This window comes from Chlamydotis macqueenii, chromosome 14, assembly GCF_036417535.1.
Source record: "Chlamydotis macqueenii isolate bChlMac1 chromosome 14, bChlMac1.mat, whole genome shotgun sequence".
Classification (NCBI taxonomy): Eukaryota; Metazoa; Chordata; class Aves; order Otidiformes; family Otididae; genus Chlamydotis; species Chlamydotis macqueenii.
This window is the reverse complement of record NC_141569.1, coordinates 20,288,939-20,316,533: the sequence shown is the minus strand read 5'-3', so window position 1 is coordinate 20,316,533 and position 27,595 is coordinate 20,288,939. Positions and strand designations below refer to the sequence as shown.

The following is a 27,595-nucleotide window of genomic DNA, read 5'->3' as shown; positions in this document are numbered from 1 at the left end:
GGTGGTTATTGACAGGAAAGCGGCTGTGGAAAGATTCTGATGTTCAATTACTGGTAACGAGAAAATGTCCAAAAGCTACAGGTTTATCATGAGGAGGCTCTTCATCCACACAGAAAAGCCAGCTCACGTTTTAAAACATTTACACAGCAGGACCACAAAGGCATGCGAAGGAGATGGCGATAAAATCGTTATTAAATATGCTAGCAAGCTCCTTCCTCTCCTCCTCCTCTTCCTCCAAACAGGAGTGCAGTGAAGAAAGGGAAAGGAAACATTCCCATCCCTCTAAAATGTCTAGTCTGTCTGCAAAAAAACCAAAAAACCTTCTCATGGCACACTAACAGTACAGGCAGGAAAAGAGAACGCAGGAGGAAAGGCTTTAAAAGAACCTGGATCACAAACGAACGTTTACATTTATGAAAGCAACACAGGAAAGAGACAGGAATAAATTAGTGAAAGAAGCAAAGACCAAGAATGAAGTTAATGTTAGAATAAAGTAGCTTTCAGACCAAATTGCAAGGGGGCAGAATGTGCACGTACCCAGTTTCATGTTTTGTCCACGCTATTTTCCATAACCCAGCAACACCGCAGATCTGCTACAGAGACCACAGAACTCACCCTGCTCTACGAAACGTTTCCTTTTCTGTTAAACTTGGAACCATCCCCAAAATGTAAAGTAGCCTTCACTGGACCCCCCCAGCCCTGCCCCGCTGTATTCCTCTCCCTCATCAGTTTAGCTGTCTTAATTTCACTATTTCAGAGCACTGATACACATGAGTTTTCACTGAGCCTTCCAGTAAACCAAACTTGCACACACGTTCCACGCCAATGCCCCCCTCACACATATACTTCCCCTAATAAAAGTGATCACGCTCTTTTTGTGATAGTCGTAATTTTTTTGAATGGTTCTGCTGTTCAATTTATTTAAGTTAGAACTGCCTTTGTCTTTTCTAAATCTTGAACCATTCCACAGTGTATCTTTATTGCAAAAAAGTCAACATGCATCTTAGAAATTCAGATTGTAATCAATAAAACAAACATTACAGATATGAATTTAAATGTATAAACAGTTAGAAATTCAACAGTATCTCCTATTATACTATTACACAAGGTCACAATTTGTAAAAACTATAGTACAGGTTTACTATACACCAAGAGAAACTTTATTCCTTTTCACATGATTTTGTTAAAAAAGTGGCGCTTTCACAATAAGCAGGCAGCTGTTTTCAGATTTGTCTTTTAAAATTCTTGAGTTTGCTTTGTTCTTTTTGCTTAGGTTAATTAAACAATGACAGGAGATAACTCTTGGTAGCAGTTACTTTCCCTTACTGATTGCACACACGTCCAGGGTTAACACCCCAAGCCCAGCCGGGTACCGCCCCACTCCACACTGCCGGTGAACACAGCGCCTGTGGCACGCGCGCCACCCTGGTGATTACACGTTTTGTCCACGGTGCTCCCTGAACGTACCCATCAATGCCACAGGAAGGCGTTGCCATGAAGGAGGCTGTGTTGTCGTGTTACCTATCAAACCAAACAAACCCCAAACAGTTTCATACAGCCTAGTATCCTGAAAATACAGGGAGACCTATGGGCCTTGGCAAAACTACGGTCGAACAGCTTTCCTCCTCCTCCCAGGCCAGAAGTTGGACACCGCTGCACGGCCCCTGGCTCATGCTTCCCACACGCAAGGCAAGTTCAGAGGCACAGCTCACCCCTGTGCCTCAGCGTTTAGCAGTGGTGGCTGGGATGGCACCTGAGGATTTATGCAAGCCTGCCAGTGTGGACGGTAAATGGGGGGGGGGAAATAAAATCATATGAAGCGCTAAAAAAATCATTAACTAAAGCTACCGCACTCGCTGCCCTCCTGTCTCCCCACTCGAACAGCCAGCACGTCCAGGGCAAGGGTCCCTGACGCAGGGTGCCACTCGGGTGTCACTTCAGAGCTAAAACCATATGAAAAGGAATCCCATTCTGTGTGTGTCGAAGGCTACTGCAATTTTTCTTACAGCTTCATTCATTCACTGTAATTTTAATTTTCCAAATACAAAAATACAACAGTTCTTATTGAAATCTATACGCTGGTAGTTTTAGTACACAAAAAAGCAAAATATTTACAAAATTATACAGTTTAAGAAAAAACTCTGTACAAAAAAATATATAAATCCTTTTGTTCCCTCTATCATTTTTTAAACTATCAGGACTCAAATACGTTTGTTGTAATGGATTTTTCAAAATATACACTGACCGAGCTGCAGACATTAAAAGAAATCAACATTAGCGATGATGGGAGAAAAGCGAGACATTCTTGGAAGTATGTAGGATTGGTTTCCCCTCGTTTCCTCATGACTGTAATTTAGCTTCAGTATTAGCAGGCAAGCCCTGATTACAGAAAGAGGTGAGGTGGCAACGCGAAGGGACACAATGCTGAGAAACAGACTCCCTTCAGCTGACAAGGAACAGAAAATTACACTGCTTTGACTTTTGATACACTCGCAGAGCAAAAGGGTCACAAAGTCGGGGAACTGCTCAACTCCACGTCACCAGCTACGTTCAGAGCCATCACAACTTCGAGGCTTTGATGTGTATCTTTCCTCAGCCAGGAACTTGCTGGCAAATATACTGGTAACCTGATCGTTCAGAAGAGGAGCGCGTTTTTGCACCGACTTTCCGTTTAGTTTGTACGGAATGCACATAAGATGTACTGAAGTGTGCGGTACAAGTGGCTGGAGCCAAGGAAAACGCTGACAAGACAAGACGCTCACGAACCGCAAGAGCTGCGTAACAGTTAGGACGGGCAGCTCCAGTATCTGAACCTGTCATCCTCCTTTCTATCCTACACGCTTCCGGGGGCGGGGTTAGTGCGGGGGGTGTTTTTAAAACGGTGCAACGATAAGGCAACCGAGAATGCAATGGTGTTCACCCAGATGTGTGCGAACAAAACTACACTTGGAGACAAATTAAAAACCTCCCCAAACCAGCTCTAACCTCCTCTGAAGACTCACCACCTAGAGCACGGGTTCAACACCAGCCTTTGGGCAGGACACCGACGTGCTGCTGGCTAAAAAGCATTTTGCTCTGAACACTCCGTGGGTTTGGTTTGAACATAAACAGCTGGGAACAGGGAGAGGAGGAAGAGTTTCTACTGGCTGGCAGACACTGCCAGTTTACTTTTTTTCTTTTTGAGAAAGTAGGAAACTCATTACATTCATGCTCACAAATACTGAAATGCAGCAAAAAGTCTGACTTAAACTTGAACCTTAAACTGAAACTAGAAAAGAACATCTACAGCGAGTGAAAATTCACTCGAGTATGTGTCATTGCTGTAGTTATCTGTGAAGCAGAATTTGAAGAAACAGAGTGAGCTGGACAATATTATAACGATACCCTGTTAAATTGCTTCTTCCATCTCCTCTCACAAAAAGCAGTACTACATAGAAACCATGTGGCTTTCAAACATACTGAAATGAATGATTTCTGAACCTAGCCACAAATAATTCCTACAGTAAGTGATTCCATATGAAATAAAATGCTACCCTTTTTCAATTAGCAAATGAGGCAATTTTTTCTTTCATAACATTTAATGAAAGTTTGCGTCCTTCCCCCCAAACCCCATAATATTGCTAAATAAAACCTGTAATCTTTTCAATTATAAACTAACAAATCAATCACATTATAAAAAACCCAAAACAAGGTAATACAGCTGACACAAAAAGAGGACAAGAAAATACTAATTTTTTTCCTCCCGCTCGCATTTTTTACCCTTCTTAAATAGAAAAAAATCACCACCCTGGTGAGCGTGATAATTATGTAAAACGTTACTGGGCCTTTGGCTAGCTTGGTATCACAGCTCCACATCCGAAATGTTTTTGTAACGAACTTTGCTCACTTTAAATCTTGTGGTTGGAAAAGAAAGTAAAGCTTTTTTTTGGCTCATCAACTTCCTTAAATAAGTGTTTAAAAGATGTAGCTTGAACTATATTCCTAAAATTATACATTTCCAACATCAAGTTTCATCTTCTCCAAGAACGGGATTCATCCTCATCTTCATCATCATCATCATCATCTTCGTGCAAAAATAAATCTGAGGTTTCAGTCTCCTAGATGAAGAAAAAAACGGTACTTTTAAAGAGAGAACTTCCATGCTGTATCGTAGGAAACACGTCAAACAAAGTACAACCGATGCTGCGTTGCATCAGGTTCTTGTTTACCATAAGTTTCACAGAAACACACCCAGTTACACTCAACAAGTTTTACAGGAAGAACAGCAGCCTCACACAGCAAGAAAGGAAAAGAAAGCCAGCCTTCAAAGGAAGCAGGAATAAACAACCGCCTTCCCTCTCCGAAACAACAGTTTTAAGCAGTGTTAAATGCCGAGACAGAAAAACCTTTCAAAGCTGAATGTGTTCATAATTACAGGAAAGAATATACGTAACTTATCCTACAGTGGAGCGTTAATAAAGTGAAGTAAAAAATTAGCAGCCTGCACATAGAAAATGTGAGGTTTATTTTCATAGTTGACAAATCAGCATCCCATCCAGAAAGTGGATTCCTCCCCCCCCCCCCCCCCCCCCCCCCTTTCCCTTTTTCAAAATGTGGAAAACATTTGACTACTCAAAACCAGTTACATTTCTGGTTTGCAAACCCATCTTTTATGAAATTTCTTCAGTAACAGAAAATTGTATCCTACAAGAGCTCTCAGCTATTAGATTTCTAGAAGAGAGATTAGGTTTTTAACGTATTTTCATACCTCTTCCTTAGACTCCTCTTCCTCAACTTCCGTGGACACGGAGGGTACCTTAGGTTTGTACCAGGATATCTGTAGCCTTCGGTCTTTGAACCGGGATCCTTGGTTAGCAGCCTGGATTGCGTTTTAAAAGGAATATATTTCAGAAGATGATCAAGCAAAGACTTTTTAAGATGGTCAACAAAGAGCTAGACCCCGTGAACATCATGCAGATACACATCTGAACATCTCAGACATGTAAGCCACAGTCATCCACTTCAGTCTTTCGAGAGAAACTTGACTCAAACCGGAATCTGCTAAATAATCTAACAGCAATCTGGAAAGATTAACAGAGCTCCGAATCGTTCGTGCACCGAACCTTTATCAGCAAAACACCTACGTTCCTATCAAGGTAAACAGGGCTATTGCCCCTTTAGCGACACCATACGCAGTAGCGGCACCCACACCATCCAGCTCAGACTAGCGGGGTCAAAGCCTGCTAAACGTTAAATTACAATGGCAGACAAGTTAACAATTCTTATTTTAGAACTGTGAAAAATACATAACCATTATTCTACTCACATTCTCAGCCTCTGAGCGAGATTTAAAAGTGAGAACAACACTTAATGGGGAATCCTCTTCTTGAAGATCTTCAATATCTCCAAATTTCTGAGAGAAAAATCGATTAGGAACAGTGCTAATACTCTCCTCCAAAAGCAGGATTGTGGTGTCCTACAACTGCAGGGCATGGAAGTGCCACCGAAACCTGATTTTTTGGGCAGAGAAATTCAGCTGCGTCATCCAGCAACACTGCAGCATTTTTACCTGGATTTTTGGGCAACAGCTCAGATTTACTGTTACTCTAGTAAGTGAAGCTCTATTTTGCAGGAGGAAAGGAAATAAGTGTATTCATTTATAGCTCAGACGTGAATTATTTGAATTCACTATTTCCTTCATTCTCTTCTGCCCTTCACTGTTGTACTACTTCGGACCTGTTAAACAAGTCCTTTAGAGGCCGTTAATTTGCAAAAGAGATTTCAGCAACAGGAATCAAATTTTGCTACAGAGCTCCTGAATACATTCTTTAAGTATACTGCTGGGAGGAGGAAAAAATATAATCCAGTACGGCTAGATTAACAAGAAGTTTGCATTTTTAGAATTTATATACTGGAGAATGGTGAAAATTGGAAAGACCACAGCAATGATGATTAAATAGTAAAACCAAAACAAAACCAAACAAACTTCACAAGCAAACAAAAGAAGGATTTGTGCATGGAGTACAAGCAGTGCAAAATAAAACTGTAGGCAACTTGAGATTTCATACGAATAGCAGAAGAAAAGTAGTTTAAAAGCCAGTAAGATAATAGCTTGAGTAACAGCACTAGTTGTTTGTAAAAGCGTTTATTGGTTTTAGCAGCTAAGGACAGCTAAAAATAAAATGAAAAAAAAAACCCATGAAACATGAAAACTCTCAGAAATAGAATTAAAGCAAAGATTTTTTTTTTAAAAAGGCACCCTGGTCCCCTCTTAGGACTTTTCCCAGGGTTCACGGCACTGCTGTCATACCATAAAGCAGGCTGGTTTTTTTAAGCAAACGAGACATTGTTTTTCACTGACTTGACCTAATCAAAGCAGCAGTAATGGCCTCTAAGTTTCTGATAAGCAATGAGGCCAAAGCAGAGAGTAACAGTTCCCCAAAGAGCAACGCTTACCCCACTGTATGAAGAACTGCAGAGTTGTCTGTTCCCACTCAAACCAGACACAAACAGACTTTCAGATTACCAGTTCAGAACTCTACTGCTTTTCTGTATCCAGCTCTAAACGGCAGGATTCTACAAAATCAGTTTTCCACATCCTCGCTATGCAAGGAGCATCCAGAAATACCAAAGTGACTTGATCAAGCTTAGATTTCATGCCAGGTCTATTTATAAGGTATTACATGATCTCTCCGAGAAGCGTACTAGCATGGCACATGAAAACATTTCATTCTGGGAAAAGAACTGAGGGAAATGTAAAATCAGTTTTTCCTTTATTGTGTTAACTTAGTTATGAAGCTAACACAACCGTTAACTTAGCTTGCAAACTAGCAACCTGCTTGCTCCACCATGAGTTTGTAAACAAATGTAAGCTCTTGGAAACTGATGTCCTGTTTAGCAAAAGAGTGCCTTGCTTCTTCAGTAGAGAGAAACAAGATAAATGGTATTGCTAATCTGAAAAACAATTTGTGAATAGAGATGCTGACATGTATTTTTCAGCCTTCTAACATCTATTTTAAACTATTTTAATGCAGAATTAATAAGCCATTTAGCTTTTCCCGTTAAAAGAATGCCTTGGGCAGCTATTGTAAAGCAGCTACAGAAGACATTACATTTACACCCTTGGTAACTCTTGAAGTTGTTTGCTTATCCATAGCCTGTTCCATTAATTCAGGATGAAGTCTTTTTGTTTCTGTTAATGCAAACAAATCAAAGACTTACATCTTCAGGAATTTGGAAAAGAAACAGTTATTTACAAAGTTCTTTGCATGCCTCTCTTCAGCACACATCCAGGGTACCGGTTACCTACTTAATCTCAGATTTATCGTTTGGCCACAATTCTCCTCTTCAGGTTTTTCTTTTTTCTTAATGCGACCTCATACTTACAGAGAAGTGCTGTAACAATTCATCTTTTTCCTCTTCAGCAAAGCCTCCAACTGTCAGTGCTTTGGGACGATGATCCACCACCATATTATTCAACATGCCCCTTCCTCTTCCACCACGACCCCGTCCTCGTCCTCTTCCTTGGGCTGGCGCTGTCTTTCCCCGACCAACAGGCAAAATGCCTAAGCGGGCAGCCTGTTGAAAGAAGGCAAAGAATGTACAATGCCATCCTCAGTTTGAAAGGATTTAAAACATTTACACATCATAAATACACTAAAAGCATCAATCTAGACAGACTCACCTCTACTTGTAGCTGATTTAGCTTTTTTCGCAGTTCAGTTGTGTCTTCTCCAGAAGAGAGTCTCTTATGAAAGTCCAGTTCTGCATCTAAAAGTTCCTTTTGTGCCTTGGAAAAAAAGGTGCAGGAAGAGAAAATGGAAGGGAGAAGCAGGACTGTAATGTGTGCTTTTAATGTTTTATTCCACTTCTTCAGCAATACATTTATGTAAATGATATAGACAGATCAGCACACAATACCCATACTTTCCTCTAAATTCAGTTTGTTTTCGTTGCCATTCCATGTCCCTCCCCCAACCAATTTTTGGAAGAACCCAGAATTCTCTGCTTCAGAATTGGAACAAGCTTGAATGAGCTACATGCAAAACTAGGTCATTCAAGTTCCTTAAAACCACAGCTTGCTTGTCCGTGGCTCTCACTCTCAAATTCAAAATACTGCTTGGAAGTGTTTTGATCTAATGTTGCTAGAGTTTTAGGACACAATACTAGAAACAGTTACAAAGACAGGTGGGCAAGTGTCTCCTGCAATAAATACCTCTGTCTTGGATTTTAATTTTGATGGTGTAGAGGTTGCAGATGACGTTTTTAATTCATCCTTTAACTGAGATATTTTTCCTGATAGTTCTTTTAATGTCTTCATTATTTCTGCTCTCTCTTCTGGTTTTGTAGCCTTATTTTTCTCCAGCTTGGATATCAACATCTATATATTGATAAAAGAGCAGGAATATAAAATTTCAGGAAAAACAACACTGAACAGACAGGTTATCTACAAAATCAGAATATATTTACTAGAAGACATTCCAGACTTACCTTCTGGCATTCTATTTGTTTTTCTAACATCTCCTGCTTTTTTTTCCTCATGTCTTGTTGGAGTTTCATTGCCTCCTATGTGAGAAGAAAATTATTTCCATCAGTAAAAAGCAGTCTAGCATTACATGTACTCATATAGATAATTTTCTCCTTCAGGCTATAGAAGTGAAGGCCTTAATGAAAACTACTAGTTTGCAAAAGACACACATATCTAATCTGGAAAAAAAAAAAGTTGCTAATTTCCAGCTATGAAACATTCTACTAAATTTTTGCCCCCTTCAGACACCTCTTAAGAAACATATCCTACGTTGTCATTTAAGTGTCTCACACCTGCAGAGGTTAAAGTCAGATAAATGCCTCAAGAAAACCCACACATGACGAAGCGTGTCAAGTAAGACACCCCAAAAGGAATACTCCCTTATCCATGATTAACCTCAACGTGCATTTGCAAGACAGTTTGATAATGATGAGAACTACACTAATGTAGGAAGCCATACAGCAGTATCTCAAGTTTAAGTTGCCTATCAAACCTTTTTTTTTTTTTTTTTTTACAAAGCACTTTAATTGCTACACTGTCAGTCAGCCAGCGAGTAGTGAAGTACCTGTTTTTTTTTAAGGGCTTCTTGCACATCGTGAGGTTTAGACCCTGCACCAGCCTTCATAGATGTCTTTAAGTTTGAAGAACTGTAAACCATTTTTGAGTGGCTTGTAGAAGTAGGAAATGTCTGAAATAGTAAAAACACACACACATACAAATATGTAATAGCTTAAAACAAATGTGATATACCATCAATGAGTTTTAGATTAATGTATTCTGTGAAACACAAACACAAACTTCCAGATTTGTGCAGCAAGACAAAAAGATCAAGGCAATTAAAACACATGCATAAAGGCATTGGTCAGCTTGCTCAGAAGCAATCAGCTGAAGCAATCAGCTGTTAACAAGATTTCTGCAAAAGATACTTTCTCTCCTTCTTCATCCAAACTTCCCTCTGTATCCTGACACCCACTAGGAAGATGACTGAAGCCGGTCATCTCCATTACATTCAGCTTCACAGTCACAGCCTAACATCACACTTTCTGATCAAACAAGGCAGGGAAAATCGCCTGCATACTTCCTTTCTTAAAAGGACTTCTCTGTGGCCAAACACACATGCTGCACTAAGATATAAGTGCAAATTAAACTGTATCAGCTTGAACTCTATGCAGAAGTATTTTATAAGCTTCGAGCAGTACTGTTTCACCGCAGCAGAAGCTCAAAAATCACTGAGTAAAGCAATTAGATTCACCAGCAAAAAGCTGACATCACATAGAGGCTGTCAAATTTGTTTACTATAAAGCACTGCCAAAAATATTTTATGCTGCTTAAAATACTGATACTCTGTTTCTGAAGTCATTGTCCCTATTTTATCTGAACAGCCAATGAAACTAGGAAGAAGTGACTGACAATGGTTGCATGGAACATTAGTGACAAGAAACAGAGCTGACTGGGAACAATTTGCAAGTTCTATTTGCTAGTTCCTTCTCGGCTAACAGGCCAAAGCTCCAACCGAAAGCGTGGAGATGGTCAGCCTTCATAAACACACCTGAGAGTCTTCCACCACAGCCCCAGGCTGGCTTAAGTCAGGCTGGTTCCCACCTCCTGCTCCAAGGCGCCGTTTCACCGGGACTTTATTAAGGACATAGGCACCAGACGCCACTGGTTTATTCATCACCTGTATACCAATGGATAGGAAAAAACAAAAGATTATACACTCTGCTTTTTAAAAGTAGCAGTCATTAAGGAACACCGATAACCTCCATCGCCCAACGACAAGTTTACAACAGCACGATACCTTTGACAGATTGCTGTGCATGGTTACGGCTGGTGGCGTGGCCAGGGCTTGCTGCTGAAGGTGAAGCTGGTGATGCAGAGACTGCGTGGGGGTCTGCTGCTGCGGTTGCTGCAGCAGTGGGGGCTGCTGTTCACTTTCTCTGTGCCACAGTACCCTTATAAAGCGATTGTTCAGAACTGCCTCTGTGCTGGAAATTGCCTTCCTAGCCTCATCGTTATTTAAGTACTGAATCAGAGCAGCTTCAGGATCGTTCTGGAAAGCAACCTAAATCAAGAGTTCATTAGAATGCGTTATTTCTCAAGGAAGAAGCCATCTCAACCAGCAGCAAACCAATCTACAAATATTCTGCAATAACGAGTGGGATATCCAATGGCATTAACAGCTCAAAATAAACGTAAAACATTCTGTGTGACTAAAGCCAAGTACCTTTTGGCAAATAGTACACGTACTTGCAGCAAAGCAAGTAAACTTTGCTACAGTAAACTAAAATAACAAAAGACTCCTCCACCAAACAGCACAATCTACCCAAAGCCCTGTGAACTGCCACTGGGCTATGACTGAAGAGACGCTAGTGCTGACTCCGAAGCTCTTCAGTCTAACCTCCTGAAAGACTGCTGTCTGAGGATGTACTATGCAAAGGTTCACCACATTCTCAAAGAATCACTATCTAACAGTCCTGAATAAGACTATTTTCTCTAAAAATTAATCACAGGAATAAAAAACTAACTTGAACTTTGTAGTACAATGATTGAGATAGCATGTTTCAAACACATTACTTCATTATCGAGGGGCAGAAAGCACCACAGCATCTTCTGGGCCAAGACATAAAGTTATCAACTTAAGAAATGTAGAGGCTTCCCAAATATGTCTTTTATTTAGATCTCTAACTGAGGATGTAAGAGGTGACAGTTTTGTCTAGAAAAAGAAATAAATGCTATTTTAACCATGTAACTACCTGTGTTTTGCTTATGTAGTGCATTTCCCCTTCTTACACTGCAAGGAACACCACTGAACTGGAGCCAGTTCTAGGATGCACAGTGGTAATAAACTGATTCATATAGAGACTCTCCCGTAGCATCTTTGTCAAAATCCTGACTATGAGATACTGTAGGACTATCATACAAAACAAAAACTGTTAGAAGAGCTCTTTAAAAAATGATACATAACTAACTCAAAAACTGAGTTGTTTTAGATACTGCTAAACTTGCAAGCCTTTCAAATCTAGTAAGGCCTCATGAGGGCAGAAGCCAATATACTTTCTCAGAATCAAGATAATAATACAGAGCGGACCAAGAAAAGGTTTTTTTGAATTTGATTACCTGCTCTCCCAGTTAACCTCCATTAAGATTTCTCAAGGAATGTAGTTCAGCTACAACATTCAAGAAGGCTCCAGGGAAAACAAAATACCCACACACAGACATAAAACTGAACTTTGTTTTTTACCTGAATGTTTACAATAGTTCCAAATTTGCTGAAATGTTCGTTGAGCTGTGTAATGTTGTTTAATTCTGGCGGAATTTTTCGAACTTCTAATTTTGTATTAGTATACTGATTCTTTTTCAAAAATCCTGGCTTATTCTGGTTGTTATTTGCTTGCCTAGAGAAAATGAGAGCAACATAGTAATTCAAACAGGTATACATATACTTAAGTAAGGCAGCAAATATTAATGCACATTTAATACTTATTTTTCCTCATAAAAAATACAAACTCCAGACAAGAGTTCTTTCTAACAAGAAAGAACTCCTCCCACCACCAAATATTTAGTCTCCATATTGTGTGAACACAGATTTTCTGACCCAACCAGCTCAAATTACAGGGACTGGTGAATAGCTATATTCACAGCATTGATAGCAATAAAGCGCGTTCCAATCTCTCAACCGCGCTTGTTAATTCTTACTTTCCCAGCCATGGCTTCTTTAATGGTGGACATTCCATGTTACTTGGAGATCTTTTCCTGCTGTCTGGTTCAAGGACAACTCTGGTTACATTGCTGCTATTATTTGTAATGGGAATGGGAGGTTCAGTCTGGATGATAATATTGGCAGCTGGAGGGAAGGAAAAAGACCCGTGTTATTTATTATACCATCAACGGAGACATCAGAAAAGCTTTCACCTAAGCAACAAACCAGGACTGAACTATAAAAACATAAAAATTAGAAAGACTTTATCAAGTTGATCAGTTTTCTTCATGAAGTTACTTCAGCGATCACTTGCTAGCCTAATTAAACAGTTTGAGGAAAACAAACATTTAGTCCAGCCAGCAGGGATGAGATTGACTTTTAAGATTAGTATTAGCTAGAAGAAACAAAGCTAAAACTTCATCTTTCACTTACTGAAAATTCAGATTCTGCAGGAAAAGAAAAAAGGGAGAAACAAACAAACAAACAAAAAAAACCAACCAAGGGAGAAACAAACAAACAAAAAACCAACCAAGGGAGAAACAAACAAACAAAAAACCACCAAGGGAGAAACAAACAAAACCCCAAGGCTAGGTTCCCAGACTGCAGGTCAGAGTTCCGCAGCGTGGCACGGGCTGACCAACCAGCCTTCCCTGTATTAACCTCCGTCAGTGAAAAAGTGACCAAGAACAGGTTCCTCCCACTGCTGTCCCCTTGTCACCCCTCCAACCAGTTTTCAGCAACAAACTGTTAATCAGGCACAACTACAGCAGGAAATCATACTCTGAGAGACACTAGATTTAAAGTTTGAAGCAACTTCTGTGAACACAAAGCTAAAGCACTAGATCACAATTTGCCAAGTATTTACTTACAACATTTTTTAAGATCATGCTATTACTGTTCATCTCCTGTGCGTGCCAAATACTCAACTCCTAAAAAGAAGTCTGAGTTATACGTCAATTTTGTATGGCTTTTGTACATGCCGGAACTCTGCTGATTACACTGGTGAGAACAAGAACTGGGCATTTTTTGGCATACAGTTTCAATTGTACTTTGGAGGATGATTTGAGAGTAAGCCTTTCACACACGTTTAACAGACAGTAAAACAAGTGGCCTGAAGCACCACCGCCGCTTACCCACCCGTGCCTTACAACTGGAGTGGGTTCTTAGAGAAAATCTGAGGGCCAGCAATAAAGCCCCAACCCTGCCTTTATGATGTTCATTAAGATGAAAACAGCAACAGCAATTTCTGTAATAATGTTTAACTATATTCAGTATAGGATGAGTCACTGAAAGGAAATACTGGGGGGTGGGGGGGGGGGGCGGAGGGGGGAATCTTTCTTACCTACTGAATAAGAAACACTGGAGTGTAACAGTAAATACTGAAATTTAACAACTTTTCTTTTAAGGATTGAGGCAGGAAAAGCAGGAGGGGAAAAGAAAGTTATGCTAATGGAAAAAAAAAATTCCTTAGAAAGCCCTGACTTGTTCTCTCCCCTAAAACAGATTTTCTACATGTCACCACTAAGACACTACATCCACAGTCATCCAGTTCAGGATTCAGAATTACTTAAATGCAAAGTGGGATTTCCATGGGCTAGGAGAACTAGAAAGCTACTTGCAACGTTCATTCTAGAGAGAACATGTGGCTGACAGCGTCAGACCACCAAGTACAAAAAAATGGCATGATAGCTCCCTTCTTCACTACCATCACAGCCTCTGTGCCCCAGGTCCTACACAAAGCCTTGGCAGACCAAAAGCAGCCTTCAGACCGTACTGTTAAAGCCATCCTTCTGCACCATTTCCTTTCTGGAAGCAACCAGCACCCAAAAAGTGCCTTCACAGGCTAAAGAGGAATAAACACCCAACCAACCAAGCAAAAAAACCTTGAACACTCACAAGCAAGTGGTTATTTTTAACCAAAAAGGCTGCTTTGACTGTAATACTGTCATATTAGCATTTAAAAAAAGGCAGAGATGTCTGAAAATTGCTCTGAAGTACTAGATCAGTGAGAAAAACTATTGCTTTCAGCCTGAAAAAGGGGAAAATAAGTGTTGACGGTCTTGGACAAAAATAGCAACAGCAATGACTAGAAACCCTTCCTACCTCTTGGATTTGTATCCATCTCCCCAGATGTTAGGCCAATTAGATTTGGACGCTGCGTTTGTGCTCTTGTAAAGAACTGTCGATACTGAGATCTACCAGCACTGGTAATACTAGGAGCTTCAGGGTTATAGCCATCTGGCTCATATGTATCTATAAAAAAAGGAGAGAAATGAAAGAATTTTTTAAATGAGTTTAAGACTCAGGGTTAATTTTCCTTTAAGGAAACACATGGATGTCCAAGAATCCGAAGTTTTTTGGATGAAAAGAAGAGAGAAAAGAGGTCGTACAGCCAATGTGTGTAGCCATTTAAAACCCTCAACAGAACTTTATGCCCAAATCTATTTGGGCATATTCTCTTTTTTTTTTTCCCCCAACCTGATTGTTACTGTTTGTCATAAGTGCCTAGTTGACAAAAATTGAGTATTGCTGATGAGCTGCCTGAAAAAGGACTGAGGTGTCTGCATAACAGCTTTCACAACATCTAACAGTGTTTCAAGGGAAGCAACAAAAGATTTGAGTATTTATTCTGTAGGCCCTTAGATGCAAAAAGATTTTCAGTCTTTGCTGTCCAACAGTCTAGTTTACTTCAGAAAAGGATTTTTGGGGAAGAAGCTACCTAAATAATTCAAATCAAAGAAAGCAGAGAAATCAGGAAATTTGACCAATACTTACCCATTAAATTCTCTTAATTTATGTAAGAGTGAGATCAGCTGCCTAACTCCAGTAAGGTACTAATGATTATTTTAATTAAGAGGAGTAACCACGAGAACACAAGATGACAGAATTGACTCTTATTGTTCCTCCAGGCCAAGGTCCAAATCAAGGATGATGTATTTTTCCAAGCATAAAAAGGAAAAAAAGCTGTACTGGAACTAGAATGAACAAAGTCTATGAAAAGCCTTCACAGAAACATAGTACATCCTGGCATGATGTATGAATGCCTCTACAAGGGGACGTGACAGACCTGAAGCACTCTAAACATCAGCTCCTTATTCCACAGCAACAACGAAGACTCTACAATTCAAAACAGATACCCCAGAATTTCAATACTGATGTGTTACAGTTTAGCTTCAGACTCTGCCAAGATCTTTCATTAACCTTGCATGAGCTGAACCACAACTTCCGCCTCCAGGATTCGGTGTATGACTGACGGCAAGAGGGCAACCAGCGGTTGTTACTGTATCAGTCCAAGAACAGGACATGAGAGTGTTCACAGATGTGCTGGAGAACAGAATTATGTAGTGCAACTGAAGTCAGTAATGCCCTGTGAGCCAAGACAGACAGAATTGCCCATCAGAAGAAGTTCTGAAGCTGAAAGAATCAGATGGGAACATCTAAACGCCAAATGCATTTGGAGATAATTGAACAGATTATCTAACAAGATATGCGAGTGACTGAAGTTCTGAAAAGCATGGAAATCACAAGGGAAATGCAAGGGAAATGACACGGACCATGAACTAGAGCCCTTCTTTGAATAAAATTCAGAATATTTATGCAAAAAAACCAAACCAAAACAACAAAAAAAGCCCAGACAGGAATCTTATAAAACTTTGAGATTTAGTAATCTTACTTCGCTCATGCAAAACATGGAAATGCCATTACTCCTTTCGTTATGAAATAAATGTTGGATTTAAACTGAGCAATCTAGGGCTCTCCAGGTATTTTGCTATTTCCTCTCATAAAATCCCACTTTTTAAAAATTTGAGCTCTGTTAAGGAAGATGGACATGTCCACTGAAAGCCATTCATTTTTTTAAGTTAGAAAACTAAAACTAAGTCGACTCTGGAAAAAAAAGATAGAAAGAAAGTACTACTGTGTATGAAGACTGTAGAGACTGTTGGGATACACAGCTAAAAAAACCAAACCCAAACAAATCTCTCATCTGCAGTAGCCAAAACCAGATAGGTATAAAGACCAAGTTAAATAGTAATTGCAGGTTTGCATCTTTTGCCTACTGATGTTCTACTAAACCGCTTGAAGATGAAGGGATCCCTTCCTTATGCAACAATCTTATTGCTCTGAGCATGTGAAACCCAAACGAAGCTCCCCACAAATGATCTTTCCTCAGACAGTGACAGAACACTGCTGCTATTTCACACAGTAACAGCAGATGATGCACCAACCCCAAGAAAAGCCATCAGACTTCTTTTTAGATTTGTATGTACTGGAGGAAGACAGAGCTAATAATTTCTAATCACACATCAACAGAGGAATTTTAAAACTTGTATCTCAAGCAGATTTAAAAAAAAAAAAAAAGAAAAAAAAAAAGAAAAAGAAAAAAGATATTTGCTTACGTTCCGATACTGTATACAGGAGGTTCTGGGGTAAAGGAGGAGGTAGCCTTGCTCCTACGGGTGCAAGACTGGGCACTGCACTTGTCCCAGGCTGGTCACGATTATTTATCAAACTTGACTGTGTTAACGGTGGTCCTACAATGACACCATAGATAGATCACAAACACTTAAAACGCCAGAAATAAAACATGCAAATAATTCAGTGCAATTTGTTTAAGCCTTGCTTTGAGCAAGGTCACGGTTGTAAATATTTACAATCCCACTACAGTAAAAGTAAGTGGAGAAGCCCTGCTCACTTAAGTTACTCTGATTCCAACACCTTTTCTCTTTCCCAGAGAGGACAAAGCTTTAAGAACAACAACAAAAGAAGTGTCTTTTCTTCCCCAGAGGTTTATTATTGTTAGAGCTTGCATTACCTACAGCAGCTCCTCCCTCAGCTCTGCCATCGAGAATCAAGGCTTGCTCAGAGCAAGAGATCATATCAGCAACATTTAGATTAGAGTTCTAAAAAAAGAATTACAGGGCAAAAGGCATTCACAGACAAGGAATTTATCTAGCTATTTTTGCTTTGTTTGCACCAGACACAATACATACATTCCTACTTATAGGAAAGATGGAGAGAAACTCTTTAGCAGGGCCTGTTGTGATAGGACGAGGGGTAATGCTTTTAAAATAGAGGGAGGTATATTCAGACTGGACATCAGGAAAATTTTTTTTACACTGAGAGGGTGGAACAATGGCCCAGAGTTCCCAGAGAGGTGGTGGATGGATGCCCCATCCCTGGAAACATTCCAGGTCAGGCTGGACTGGGCTCTGAGCAACCTGATCTGGTTGGAGATGTCCCTGCTCCTGGCAGGGGGGTTGGACTGGATGGGCTTTAACGGCCCCTTCCCACCCGAACCGTTCTGGGATTCTATTCTACAATTCTACATACTGTACACCCCAAAAAGGGCACTGAGTTACACTACGCAACCTACCAGGACACAACTACAATCAGAGAGCGTAAAATTGTTTCTCATCCCACAGCTGCTGCGATTTGACACAACTATCACAGGATGAATTGTGTTACTGGAATAGAGAGTACTGAAACAGAGCAACCACGTATCTATTTCTTCATAGACTTCACATTTAAAGACGCAGTAAGATAACAAAAACCGCTAAACAGTCTTAGAGATCACTGCTGAGCTAAAATAGATCTTGGGTATATCCAGTATCTGCTACTAAAAACCAATACATAGTACAGCACAAACACAGAAATGTATTAGAACTTTTGGGAGATTAGATCTCTACATTATTGCATTAGGGGGAAAAAAGAAGCTAGCAATCCAATTGTCAGTGACCAATCCAAACACCATCAGCGTTATTAGATAATCTGGAAGATACCTTCGTCCGCTTCCCTGCTCAATTTATCTAATTCAATTTGGAGTGCTAGGAACATCCTATTTTACAAGCTGATTTTTCAGAATTATTTTGGCAATATTTTGAATAGCACACAGCTAGCAAAGAAACTTGAACTCCTTACTTTGAATGCACGTAGATTTTCCAATAAAGCCATCATTTTAACTTGGTGACGTAAAGAAACAGAACAATGTTTTGACTTACTTGGTACAGGAAGCACAACAGGAGGCGGTGCCTGCGGATGAGCTTGTGGAACTGGCAACCTCATGTTACGAGCTGGACCCGGCAAAGGTGGCAGAAGCATACCAGGTGGAGGAGGAAGTCCCGGAGGTGGTGGAGGAAAAGGAATCATACTTGGCAAGGAAACTTCATCTACTACTAAAGGATCATTTCCATGATCGAACTGGCAAAGATCACCAAGTACACAAAATCCTCGCTCTGCAAAACAGGACATTTAATAATCTTTTTTAGGAAAAAAAACCAAAACAAAACACCAAACAAACAAAAAACAACAACAACAACAAAAACCAGTTGTCAGCGTGGAATGTCTTACTAAAGAAAACATGCCATCACTGAACCAACATTACATTATCAGATGAGGATTCAAAATAATTCAAATTAGATTATTCATGCATCCATTAGAAAAGTTGGGGGGGGTGGAGGAAAAAAGTTAGAACTAACACCTGTTTTATATTAAACAAATATATTGCAATCTTTATCAGAACTGCCAGTGGTTGAAATACTTGCCCAACACACACAGAACTGCAAACAAACTCCACATGTTCTTATCCAGCAACTGCCAGGTTATCATTAAACCGCCTCCAGTAAGACTAGTTATCTCCCCAGTAAAGTATGGGTCATACACGCATCTTTTACATACAAGGTATACTGCACATACTACTGCATTTTGACTTGCTGCCTACATTTAGTGAACACCTTTAAAAAAAAAAAAAAAAAAGGTCACAGAATAACTGAAACAAGCTACAAAACGGAAAACTAAGAAACAGTTTACCATCATAATCTCGACATCTTCTTTTAGGAGGAGCGTTTCTGCCAAATGAACTGGGATTGCTATGATTGTTATAGTAATTTGACCAGCTCTCTGTTGTGTTTTCAAGATGGTGCGCAGGTGCAACTACAGTAACAGCACTGGGAATAGACTGTGCAGAGGAATACTGTTCAGTAGATTTACTGGGAGACGGGGGAACTGGATTATACGAGCCTTCAACATCACTTCTTTCACTTTTGAATTTTGATCTCTCTCGGTGCTCTGTTTAAAAAAAAAAAAGTTAGGTAAAGTCTTCATGCTTTGTTCTGTATATCAGAGCCTTGGAAAAAAGATATTATGCAACAGTACAAACATTTCCTTAAATATTCAATATTCTGCAAGTTAAACTGTTCTTGAAGGAACTTAGTCTTACCAACGGAGTAAGAACTAAATACAATGCAAACAGGATTTTAGCTTCAGAAATCTAAATATCTTCTTTGCAAAATGCATCCATTCCTCCACTTGTTATTCCATTCCGGATTACAGACCTCTCTTTTAAAGTAAAAAGAAACAGCCTAAACAACAAACCTACCCCCTGCCCTTAACTAATGTGGTCTTAACATGCGTCGAAATCCAGTGTAATCTCTGCCTCTTATTTTTCCAACTGACATGAATTAGCCCTAGAAGAATAATGGATCACATGGTAACCACCTTCAATTACAAAGAAACCTTCTCTAAAAAATACACAGTAACAAAGTGAAAAAGAAGGCAACACTATTTTGCAAAAATATTGATCTTGGCGGCGGGGGGGGGGGGGGGGGGGGGGGGGGGGGGTGGTGGCGCGCAGAAAGGAAGAATAAAAAAAATCAACAGCTTTGTCAACGCACACAGCACAAAAATACCACACTCGTATACACCTGTCGGTAAATTAGGAGGTTAGCAAAGAAGAAAACAATTCCCTTAACTATTCTACTCTGAAGAACAGCATCTTAATTAATAACTTCAGGAACACAAAGTTCTCAAAATTTTTTCAAGCTACTCAAGGACATCTACAGCTTGGTAGATGATATAGCATGTAAGAGTCACCACACATCACTGATATCAGATGTTTTCCTAAAGCAGCACCGTAGGCACTCACCAACGCTCCTGTTTGTATCACGGTCTTTGCTTCTACCCCTACTGCGGCTACGACTTCGACTTAACCCTCTGCTTTTACTACGACTTTTACTCCTGCCACGTCGCCAGCCAGATTTTTCTCTGTACAAGTCACTCCTGTCGTAGTATCTGTCATAGTCCCTCCATTTTCCATCATCTCTCTTTTTCTCTCTGGTTCTAGAAAACACATATGTAGATCACGTTTATGAAAAGAGAAACCAAATTAAAAAACAAGCTTGCAACAAGACACAGTTTATCCTTCCCATCCAATTTGGACAGCGAAACAGTAGAGTCAAAATTTCCCAAATCACACAGAAAAGTACAGAATCTCAAAGTTGAATCACTGATTTGTAGAAACCAGCAAAGGGAAGACTAAGAAGAACTGGAAAGGTGAAAAAGTCAGATGACCAAAATGGAACACGTTTCAAAAGTGATGTTGACACTGTGTGAACCACCCCCTGCCCCAATCCCTAAAGACCCTCCCCACAATGATTTTTGCTTATATATCAAGGGAAAAAATGGAATCGATGACATTCCTAGGTACTAACATTTGAAAAATACTGTCTTTTTTTGGAAGAGATACACTTCCAGTGAAGGGTTCTCATGGATGTGATCAGCATACAGGTAATACATTGCAGATAGATAAAAGTATGGAGGAAATCGCTGATTTTATGAAAAATCACTACCTATGAGGTAAAAATATATAAAGATTGGCAGCAAATACAGAAGAATATTTTAGTATTTTGGTTCAAAAACTAACCTTTGTTCACTGGAATCCGTACGGCTCCTCTGTGGACTAGAATACTTCTTTTTCCTGCTATCCCGTTCTTCTTCAACTGACTCTTGAAAATTCTGTTTAAGAGACAACTACCAACAAAGAACTAGTGTAACTTTTTTTTCAATGAAGAAAATAGACCAAGATTTAGTTCAAGTTACAGTTAGCATTCCATATAAAAACAATATTTAAGTATTACTCACACAGAATACTTAAGCACAACAAGTAATCAAGCGCTAGAGCTTGTTGGGCTTTTTGTTTCAAATCTTTCAGGTTTTTCTGCAAAGGAGATGCCCTAAAATAAGACCACTCTGATATTTTGTTCTCAAATAGGATTCATGAAAGATAAGTTCTCTATGTTGTCAGTTTGAGTAAGCAATTCTACAAATGAGGTATTTTCTGAATCTCGTAACCGGAACACAGCTAAGGACAGTTACTTCTCCAAGTGGATACGTCACTAGTTTACATTCTGAAATAAATACTGGAAAGCAAAAAAAGCCATTCACATGCTTGAACTGGTCACATTCCTTGCTGGCCTCAACAAAAGCAGTTTTAGAAGTCTGTCAGCTGTACTGCTACCGTAAATCACTTTGAACCCATTTGTACTTTTGCGGCCTTTGCTGTCACTTAACACCACCTAGAAGCCACTGAAAATTTTGGTGGCAAAAGTTTACATGCAATAACCTTTAAAAGACTTTTTTCCAATTAAGAGAAAACAAAAAGACGGCTTTCTGCATCCTTGTTTAGTATTGTCTGGGGAGAACTGGTAGAAATATTCAAGACTTGGCTTGACAGGGCTCTGGATAGCCTAACACAGGGCCCTGCTTTCAACATAAGGTGGTATCACACGATATCAGGGTCCCTGCCAACCTAGGCTTAGCTATGATTCTACACTTGCTTTATTTTGTGTCCTGCATTTGCAGGAATCACATAATACACTGAGCTATATGACAAATCGAGGCCCTACTGATGTTGAAATAGCTGCTCAATGTCCTGCTCCTGTAAAGTTGTCCCACAAAGCTGTCTTAGCTTCTTTTGCCTTATTCCCACCTCCAGCCCAACCTCCAAAACCTTCCCCTCTTCCCCCACCAGAGCTGAAGGTAGTTCTAAAAAAAATTTTTACAAATGTTAATTAGCAGTTTGAGAACTGACTGGAAAACTATTAAAGTGAAAGTCCTTCATAGTTGCAAATTATGAACTCCCATCACCAATACTACTTCCATAAATTGTCATGGTAATTCCAAGTCTCATTCTCAGATAAAAAAGGACATCAGAAAGGAAAGAAAAACTAAACAGCACCTTTAATTTAAATCAACTGATGAATCACACTGTCAAATAAGGGCCTGCATTCCGCAACACAATACAATCCAGCTCTGTTTCAGTTGACCAACAGATTTCCACCTGCAATTATTTGTCATTTTCGTGACCATCAGCTAGTTCTACCTCTGAAGACAGAACAACAACTCCAGCAAGGTCTTTCCTTCATGTTATTTTAGGCTCACAGACAAAAGTATAGATCTGAATCCCCATTCAGAGTACTTGTCAGAAAAAAAAAACACTCCCTGTGGTCCATTTAAAGACAGCAACAGTTTTTGCTCTTAACACTGGATGACATAAGCATTCCCGGAGCAAGGGGAAAGGACTAGAATTTCATATATACTTTCTGACTTTATTTGCATCTTTCCTATAGTAATTAAAACACATATTCAGCCTAAAGTATCATTGCAAACCACGATGAGAGTATACAGAAATAAAGAACATTTACTTCTACAGCAATTTTTTCACCAACTCTCTCTCAAAGCTGCTACATTAAGATGCTACAGACACAGAGAAGAGGTCTCTTCCCTTGAAAAATCACCAACTTAGAAGAAAAAAAGACATACATCTTAGACAAATGATGACGGTTACACAATATACAGAGAAATTTAGATAACTATGGAAATATTACTTCACTTTTCTCCAAAACTTGATTGCATTCAATTTTGTCAATAAAACTTAAAGAAAGAACTGCTGGCAAATGAATGCTACCTCACTTTTAAAAGTAACTATCCCTCAATACAGAGGTCATCATATTTCACCGATTTTAAATATTATAGAAAACATTTAAAATAATTTCTATTCCTGACAGAATATACAAAATTGGAAAAGGAAACATTTTGGAATGTTTTCGCTTGTTCCCGCTTTCTTAAATCCTTCCAAATTATTATCAGCCTGTATTGTTAGGGATGTGCGAATAGGATTTCTGAATGCTATTAATCTAGATCAAAGATAGACTCTACAAAGGGATTCTAAAATGTTCTTGTCTGAATGGTCACCTTCCATTTTTCTTCAGATGCACAGAGATCATAGAGATCACTTGTCACAACAAAGTGGATTTTTCTTTCACATTTTGCCTCACAAATGTACAGGATGGCTAATTTTAAAATGAGACAAAAAAAATGTTACCTCTTCCTTGACCTCTTCTTTTTCCTGACCTGCAGGCTTTGCTTCTACTTTCACGGGTTCAAGAGAAGGAAGATAACTCTTTGTGTACAGACTTTCAAAAAGTTTATCTACAAAACCTGAAGTTTCTGTGGATACAGAACACAAAAAAAAATACTGTAACATAGAGATTTGGGTTAGATTTACCAGAGAACTTCCTGAAAAAAAGTCATCCAGGTGGACTGCTTACAGCAGCAGCAATATCTTAGATTAATGAACATCAGTTCCACTCGAAGAGCTGGAATTACATTTGTGGAACTTGGGGCTGTTTATCTAGAAGAAGAAATTAATCAGGTTTATCAAAGACAGAAACAGACTCTTCCTTCAATCACATTTACAACTTTGAAACGTTCTAAGGGGCAAGTGTGATCAGAGCTCATGATCAAGGAACAGGTCCGTAGTTATTCCAGTAGCTACCGTGAGCAGCCTCTTTTCAGCAATTTTTATGAGTGTAAATCATTCCCAAAAGACTAATCACCCGTTTAACATCAGATCACAAAGAAATGCACAACAGCTTCCCCAGTGAGTGTCAGAATTCAGATTGTTTAAAACATTGAATTTGAACCAAACCGCTACGAGAAGCTCACCAGAAGCCTGAAAGAGCAGTATGGACCAGGTCTTCCAAAGTTAACAAACATCTGTTAGCGAAACTTCTGGCACCATGACTGATGCTTTAAAATGAAATTGCCACCTTTTATTTCAGAGTACTTCCTCCCAACCACCATGAACAAGACCAAGCTACAAAACTTCATCTTAAGATTATTACTGTTTTTTTTTTACATTACAAGATCTTTATCCCTTGACACCCTAAGAAACACTCAATTCACAGATAACAAGTATTTTGAAGGTGACAATGGTGTAGCACCCTTCCTCCTCCCCCCAGTGAAATTAAATCCATTGAAAAGATAAAGTGGTGAGAGCACAGTACCTTTTTGCAGAAAGACATCCAGCTGATCAGCACAGAAAGCTTTCAGCTCTTTCTCTGGTTTGTCTTTCTTGACTAACGCCACAACATAGTTGGCTAAGGCTGAGGGGTCTGCGTCACATCTATTGAGAGAAAGAACCATTCTTGATTCGCTGAAGTATGCCAAAACTCCCGTGTTGGACAATCACTGTTACAGAAGAGCCACCACAGAAAAGCTGGCAACACACATCGGATGCTTTTCTGACATCCAGCACCAACACAGCTGCACTGCGATGACTGAGCCAGCAAAGGTGGGGTGGGCTTTTTTTTTTTTTTATTCCCCCTTCTACTACAGCACAATATTTCAGTTGGCACACCCTGCACCCTACCACACCTCGTAATGTTCCCACTCTTTTGCTCCTTCCTGAGCTCTGCTTAGGAAAAACTACCTTTCTTCTTTTTCACAGAAAGATGCAATTCTATGGCAACTGAGCAGATGCCATTGTTTCTTAACTTCCCCTAAGCACAGCAACCAGCACCAAGTAGGAGTGTACAAGAAGAGCAGAGCAAGTACCAGGAAAGTCACTGCACAACTACTGTGAAGTATTAAAATGGTTGTAAAGTAGTAAAACATTACCATGAAAAGTAGTTCAGAAACACACACCACAAAAGCACATATTAGCTATGCACACGGGTTTGTTCTGCAGAGCTTGAGTTACTGAGCCTAACACACTGGGGTTTGCCCTCCCCAAGGGCAACTTCCATGCATACAAATTTTGCATCAATCCTTTAAAACTGGTAAAATGTCTAAAGGGGTGCAATTATTAATACAGATCCACCAGGCACACTACCTAAGCCCTTATCTAGCTTTGCGAAAGCCAAAGACAGCCAACTTTGTTCAGCAATACTCTGCCATTGATCTTTAAACTGGATAATGCTCCAGATTCCACCATTCAGTTACTAGAAAAACACTCAAAGTATGAACTAGATTAACAGTGTCAAATAATTAAGCAATGGCTCCTCATTTTGCCTCTCTCAAAAGATGTAGATACAAGCTATCAGATGGTAGGTAGGAACCTAAACCAGTTTGATGATTTAAAGATTTTTTTTTTTAACAGTAAGATTTAGAGGGCGGATTGTGTGGTTTTTAAGAACATTAACGATGGAAAAAGAAGGAAATAGTATACAGTATATAGATTTCAAGATAATCTCAAGTTAAAAAAAAAATCCAGAAAACAAGCAAACAAATGCGAAAAACCACACAGAGGACAAGTGGTTAGAGAAAATAAATCCCTCAGCGAGCAGCCAATCAAGCAGCAATATTCCAAATTAGTTTGCTTGCTGTTTCCAACATCCGATGAAAGCCATGTTAAATGGAGCAATTAACAACAAAGAAACCACAAATTTATAGATTTTACAATTCTTAGACACACACACCCACAAAAAGAAATAAATTGTATGTAATGTATTGGCTGCTAGCGGTCACATGCAAGTGACTATAAACCTTCAATTTAAAATAAAGTAGACGATCCATCACTTTATAACCACTCCCATTCCCTGCTCCATACATGAGTTTCTCTTGGGCATTACATTATGTTACACGTTATCGGAGCATGCGCAAGGTGCATAGTTCTCCTGGTTAAACATTTTGTATTTACACTCCTGAATCCTCGACTCTCGGCACCCACTAGCAACTTCTAAGGTTCTCTGCCATGAACCCTCATCTCCAACACAAGTCCCTGCAGCGCAGCTGGGTACGGAAGGACTGCTGGACAGCACAACAGAAGGTGGATTACGGAGGCTACGCTCCAGTCTGGACAGACTTTCAGGAGGATTTGACCAAGTATCGAAGAGACCCATTATCTTAAAAAAGGAAAAAAAGAAAGTAATGAAGAAGTTTCAAAGCGCTGCTACTTACTGACTACAACTGAGAAGTTCTAAGGTCTACTTAAAATGCAAAAATAGAAAAACGTCTGTAGAAATAGCAGTTGGGTACACATTGTAAATGCATGTCCTGCAACTTCAAACGGGTCTGATTTCTCTCTGTGGAAGCTACAGGGCTGGCTCCTCACTGACGCGAGCTCCCTTTGCGAGGCCCGTGCTGCAGACAAAGCCGCCAGCACCCCGCCGGACCCGAGCCGCGGGCGAAGCGCTCTCAGAAACACCGCGGCCTTCACCAGCGCCCGGCCCCTGCCCCCCCAAAACCAGACACCGCCAGCGCCCGGCCCCTGCCCCCCCAAAACCAGACACCGCCAGCGCCCGGCCCCTGCCCCCCCAAAACCACACACCGCCAGCGCCCGGCCCCCTCGCCACGGGTCCCCCGCCTCTCCAGCGGACAGGCGCTCCCGGTTCTGCGCTGACAGGCTCCCCGCCCCGCACCTCTGTTCTACGGGCCGTGCTACAGGCCCGCACCCGGGCTGTGCGCAGGTTCGGCACGGGGACTTTGGGACAAAAGGCCACGCTCGGCCCCCGCCCTTTAAACCGGGCCCTCCCGCACACCCAGCGCGTGCTCAGAGGCGCTGCCCACCGGGCGAGCCCCGCGCGCGGCCCCGGGCCGGGCCCCGCCACCCGCCGCGGCCTCAGGACATGGGGCTGCCCCGGGCCGGGCCCGGCCCCGCACGCGGCGCCAGGGGCCGCTGGAAAGCGCTGCTCGGCCCGGCCTCCGCGCCCCGCTCCCGGCGGGGAGCAGCCCTGCCCCTGCCCCGGCCCCGCCGCCGGCCGGGACGGCCCAACCCCCGCCCACACTCACATCGGCTCCAGCAACTTGGCCAGCCAAGACTTGAGAGCGTCCACGTTCTCTATGATCATGGTGGCCCCGCTGCCCCGCCCGGCTCGGCGCGGCTCTACACCGCCGCCGCCATCGCCGCCCGGCCCGGCCGCTCCCCGCAGCAGTTCCTCGCCCCGGGCCCTTCCCCGCGCTGAGGCCTACTACAGGAACTAGCCGCCAGCCCGCAACGCAACCTGCTGGGCATAGCCGGGGCGGGACCGGGCCGCCGCTCACCAATCAGACGGCTGCGCTCGTACGCTGCGAGCCAATAGCATCTGCGAAAGGCCCGTCCCGAAGGTCAGCGGAGAACCAGCAGGCTAGATCGAGCGAGCACATGAACTCTGGTGCGACATCTTTGGGGGTGCTCTTAAAGCGGCAGCGCACCTCGGCGCCCGGGCAGTCCGCCGAGCTGGCGCCCCCAGCGGCCCGGCGGGAGCTCCGCGGCGCGAGCAGCTGGATTTATTTTATTTTTCCCTTTTCCGAGGTTTCTGCCGGGGAGGGGGGTGGCGGTGAGAGTGTGTGCC

General features: G+C 41.1%; 1 protein-coding gene across 2 annotated transcripts; it reads right to left on the bottom strand.

Annotated features, from left to right (window-relative positions):
* Window positions 1-887: 887 nt before the first annotated feature.
* RBM27 (RNA binding motif protein 27) lies at window positions 888-27,417 on the bottom strand. Of its 2 annotated transcripts, XM_086758683.1 has the most exons (21): window positions 27,054-27,417; window positions 24,329-24,447; window positions 23,365-23,489; window positions 20,905-21,011; window positions 20,128-20,321; window positions 19,014-19,271; window positions 18,206-18,439; window positions 16,604-16,738; window positions 14,310-14,459; window positions 12,203-12,350; window positions 11,748-11,901; window positions 10,305-10,568; window positions 10,056-10,184; window positions 9,072-9,194; window positions 8,470-8,544; window positions 8,195-8,359; window positions 7,664-7,768; window positions 7,366-7,557; window positions 5,306-5,392; window positions 4,748-4,858; window positions 888-4,097 (listed from the first exon to the last, which is right to left on the bottom strand). In XM_086758683.1, exons 1-21 carry the CDS (start codon window positions 27,110-27,112, stop codon window positions 4,011-4,013), a joined length of 3,021 nt encoding a protein of 1,006 aa, XP_086614809.1. In that variant the 5' UTR covers window positions 27,113-27,417; the 3' UTR covers window positions 888-4,010. The 2 variants fall into 2 exon arrangements, with proteins under 2 accessions (XP_086614809.1, XP_086614810.1); XM_086758684.1 differs by lacking the exon at window positions 14,310-14,459 and having other exon boundaries at window positions 27,054-27,415.
* Between the last annotated feature and the right edge of the window lie 178 nt (window positions 27,418-27,595).

Excerpts from the sequence above, each read along its gene's own strand:
- RBM27 (XM_086758683.1), bottom strand. The coding sequence starts at position 27,112 with ATGATCATAGAGAACGTGGACGCTCTCAAGTCTTGGCTGGCCAAGTTG. Across the intron at positions 11,902-12,202 it reads AAGAAGCCATGGCTGGGAAA|GCAAGCAAATAACAACCAGA; the intron begins GTAAGAATTAAC and ends CATTTTCTCTAG. Across the intron at positions 8,360-8,469 it reads AACAAATAGAATGCCAGAAG|ATGTTGATATCCAAGCTGGA; the intron begins GTAAGTCTGGAA and ends ATCAATATATAG.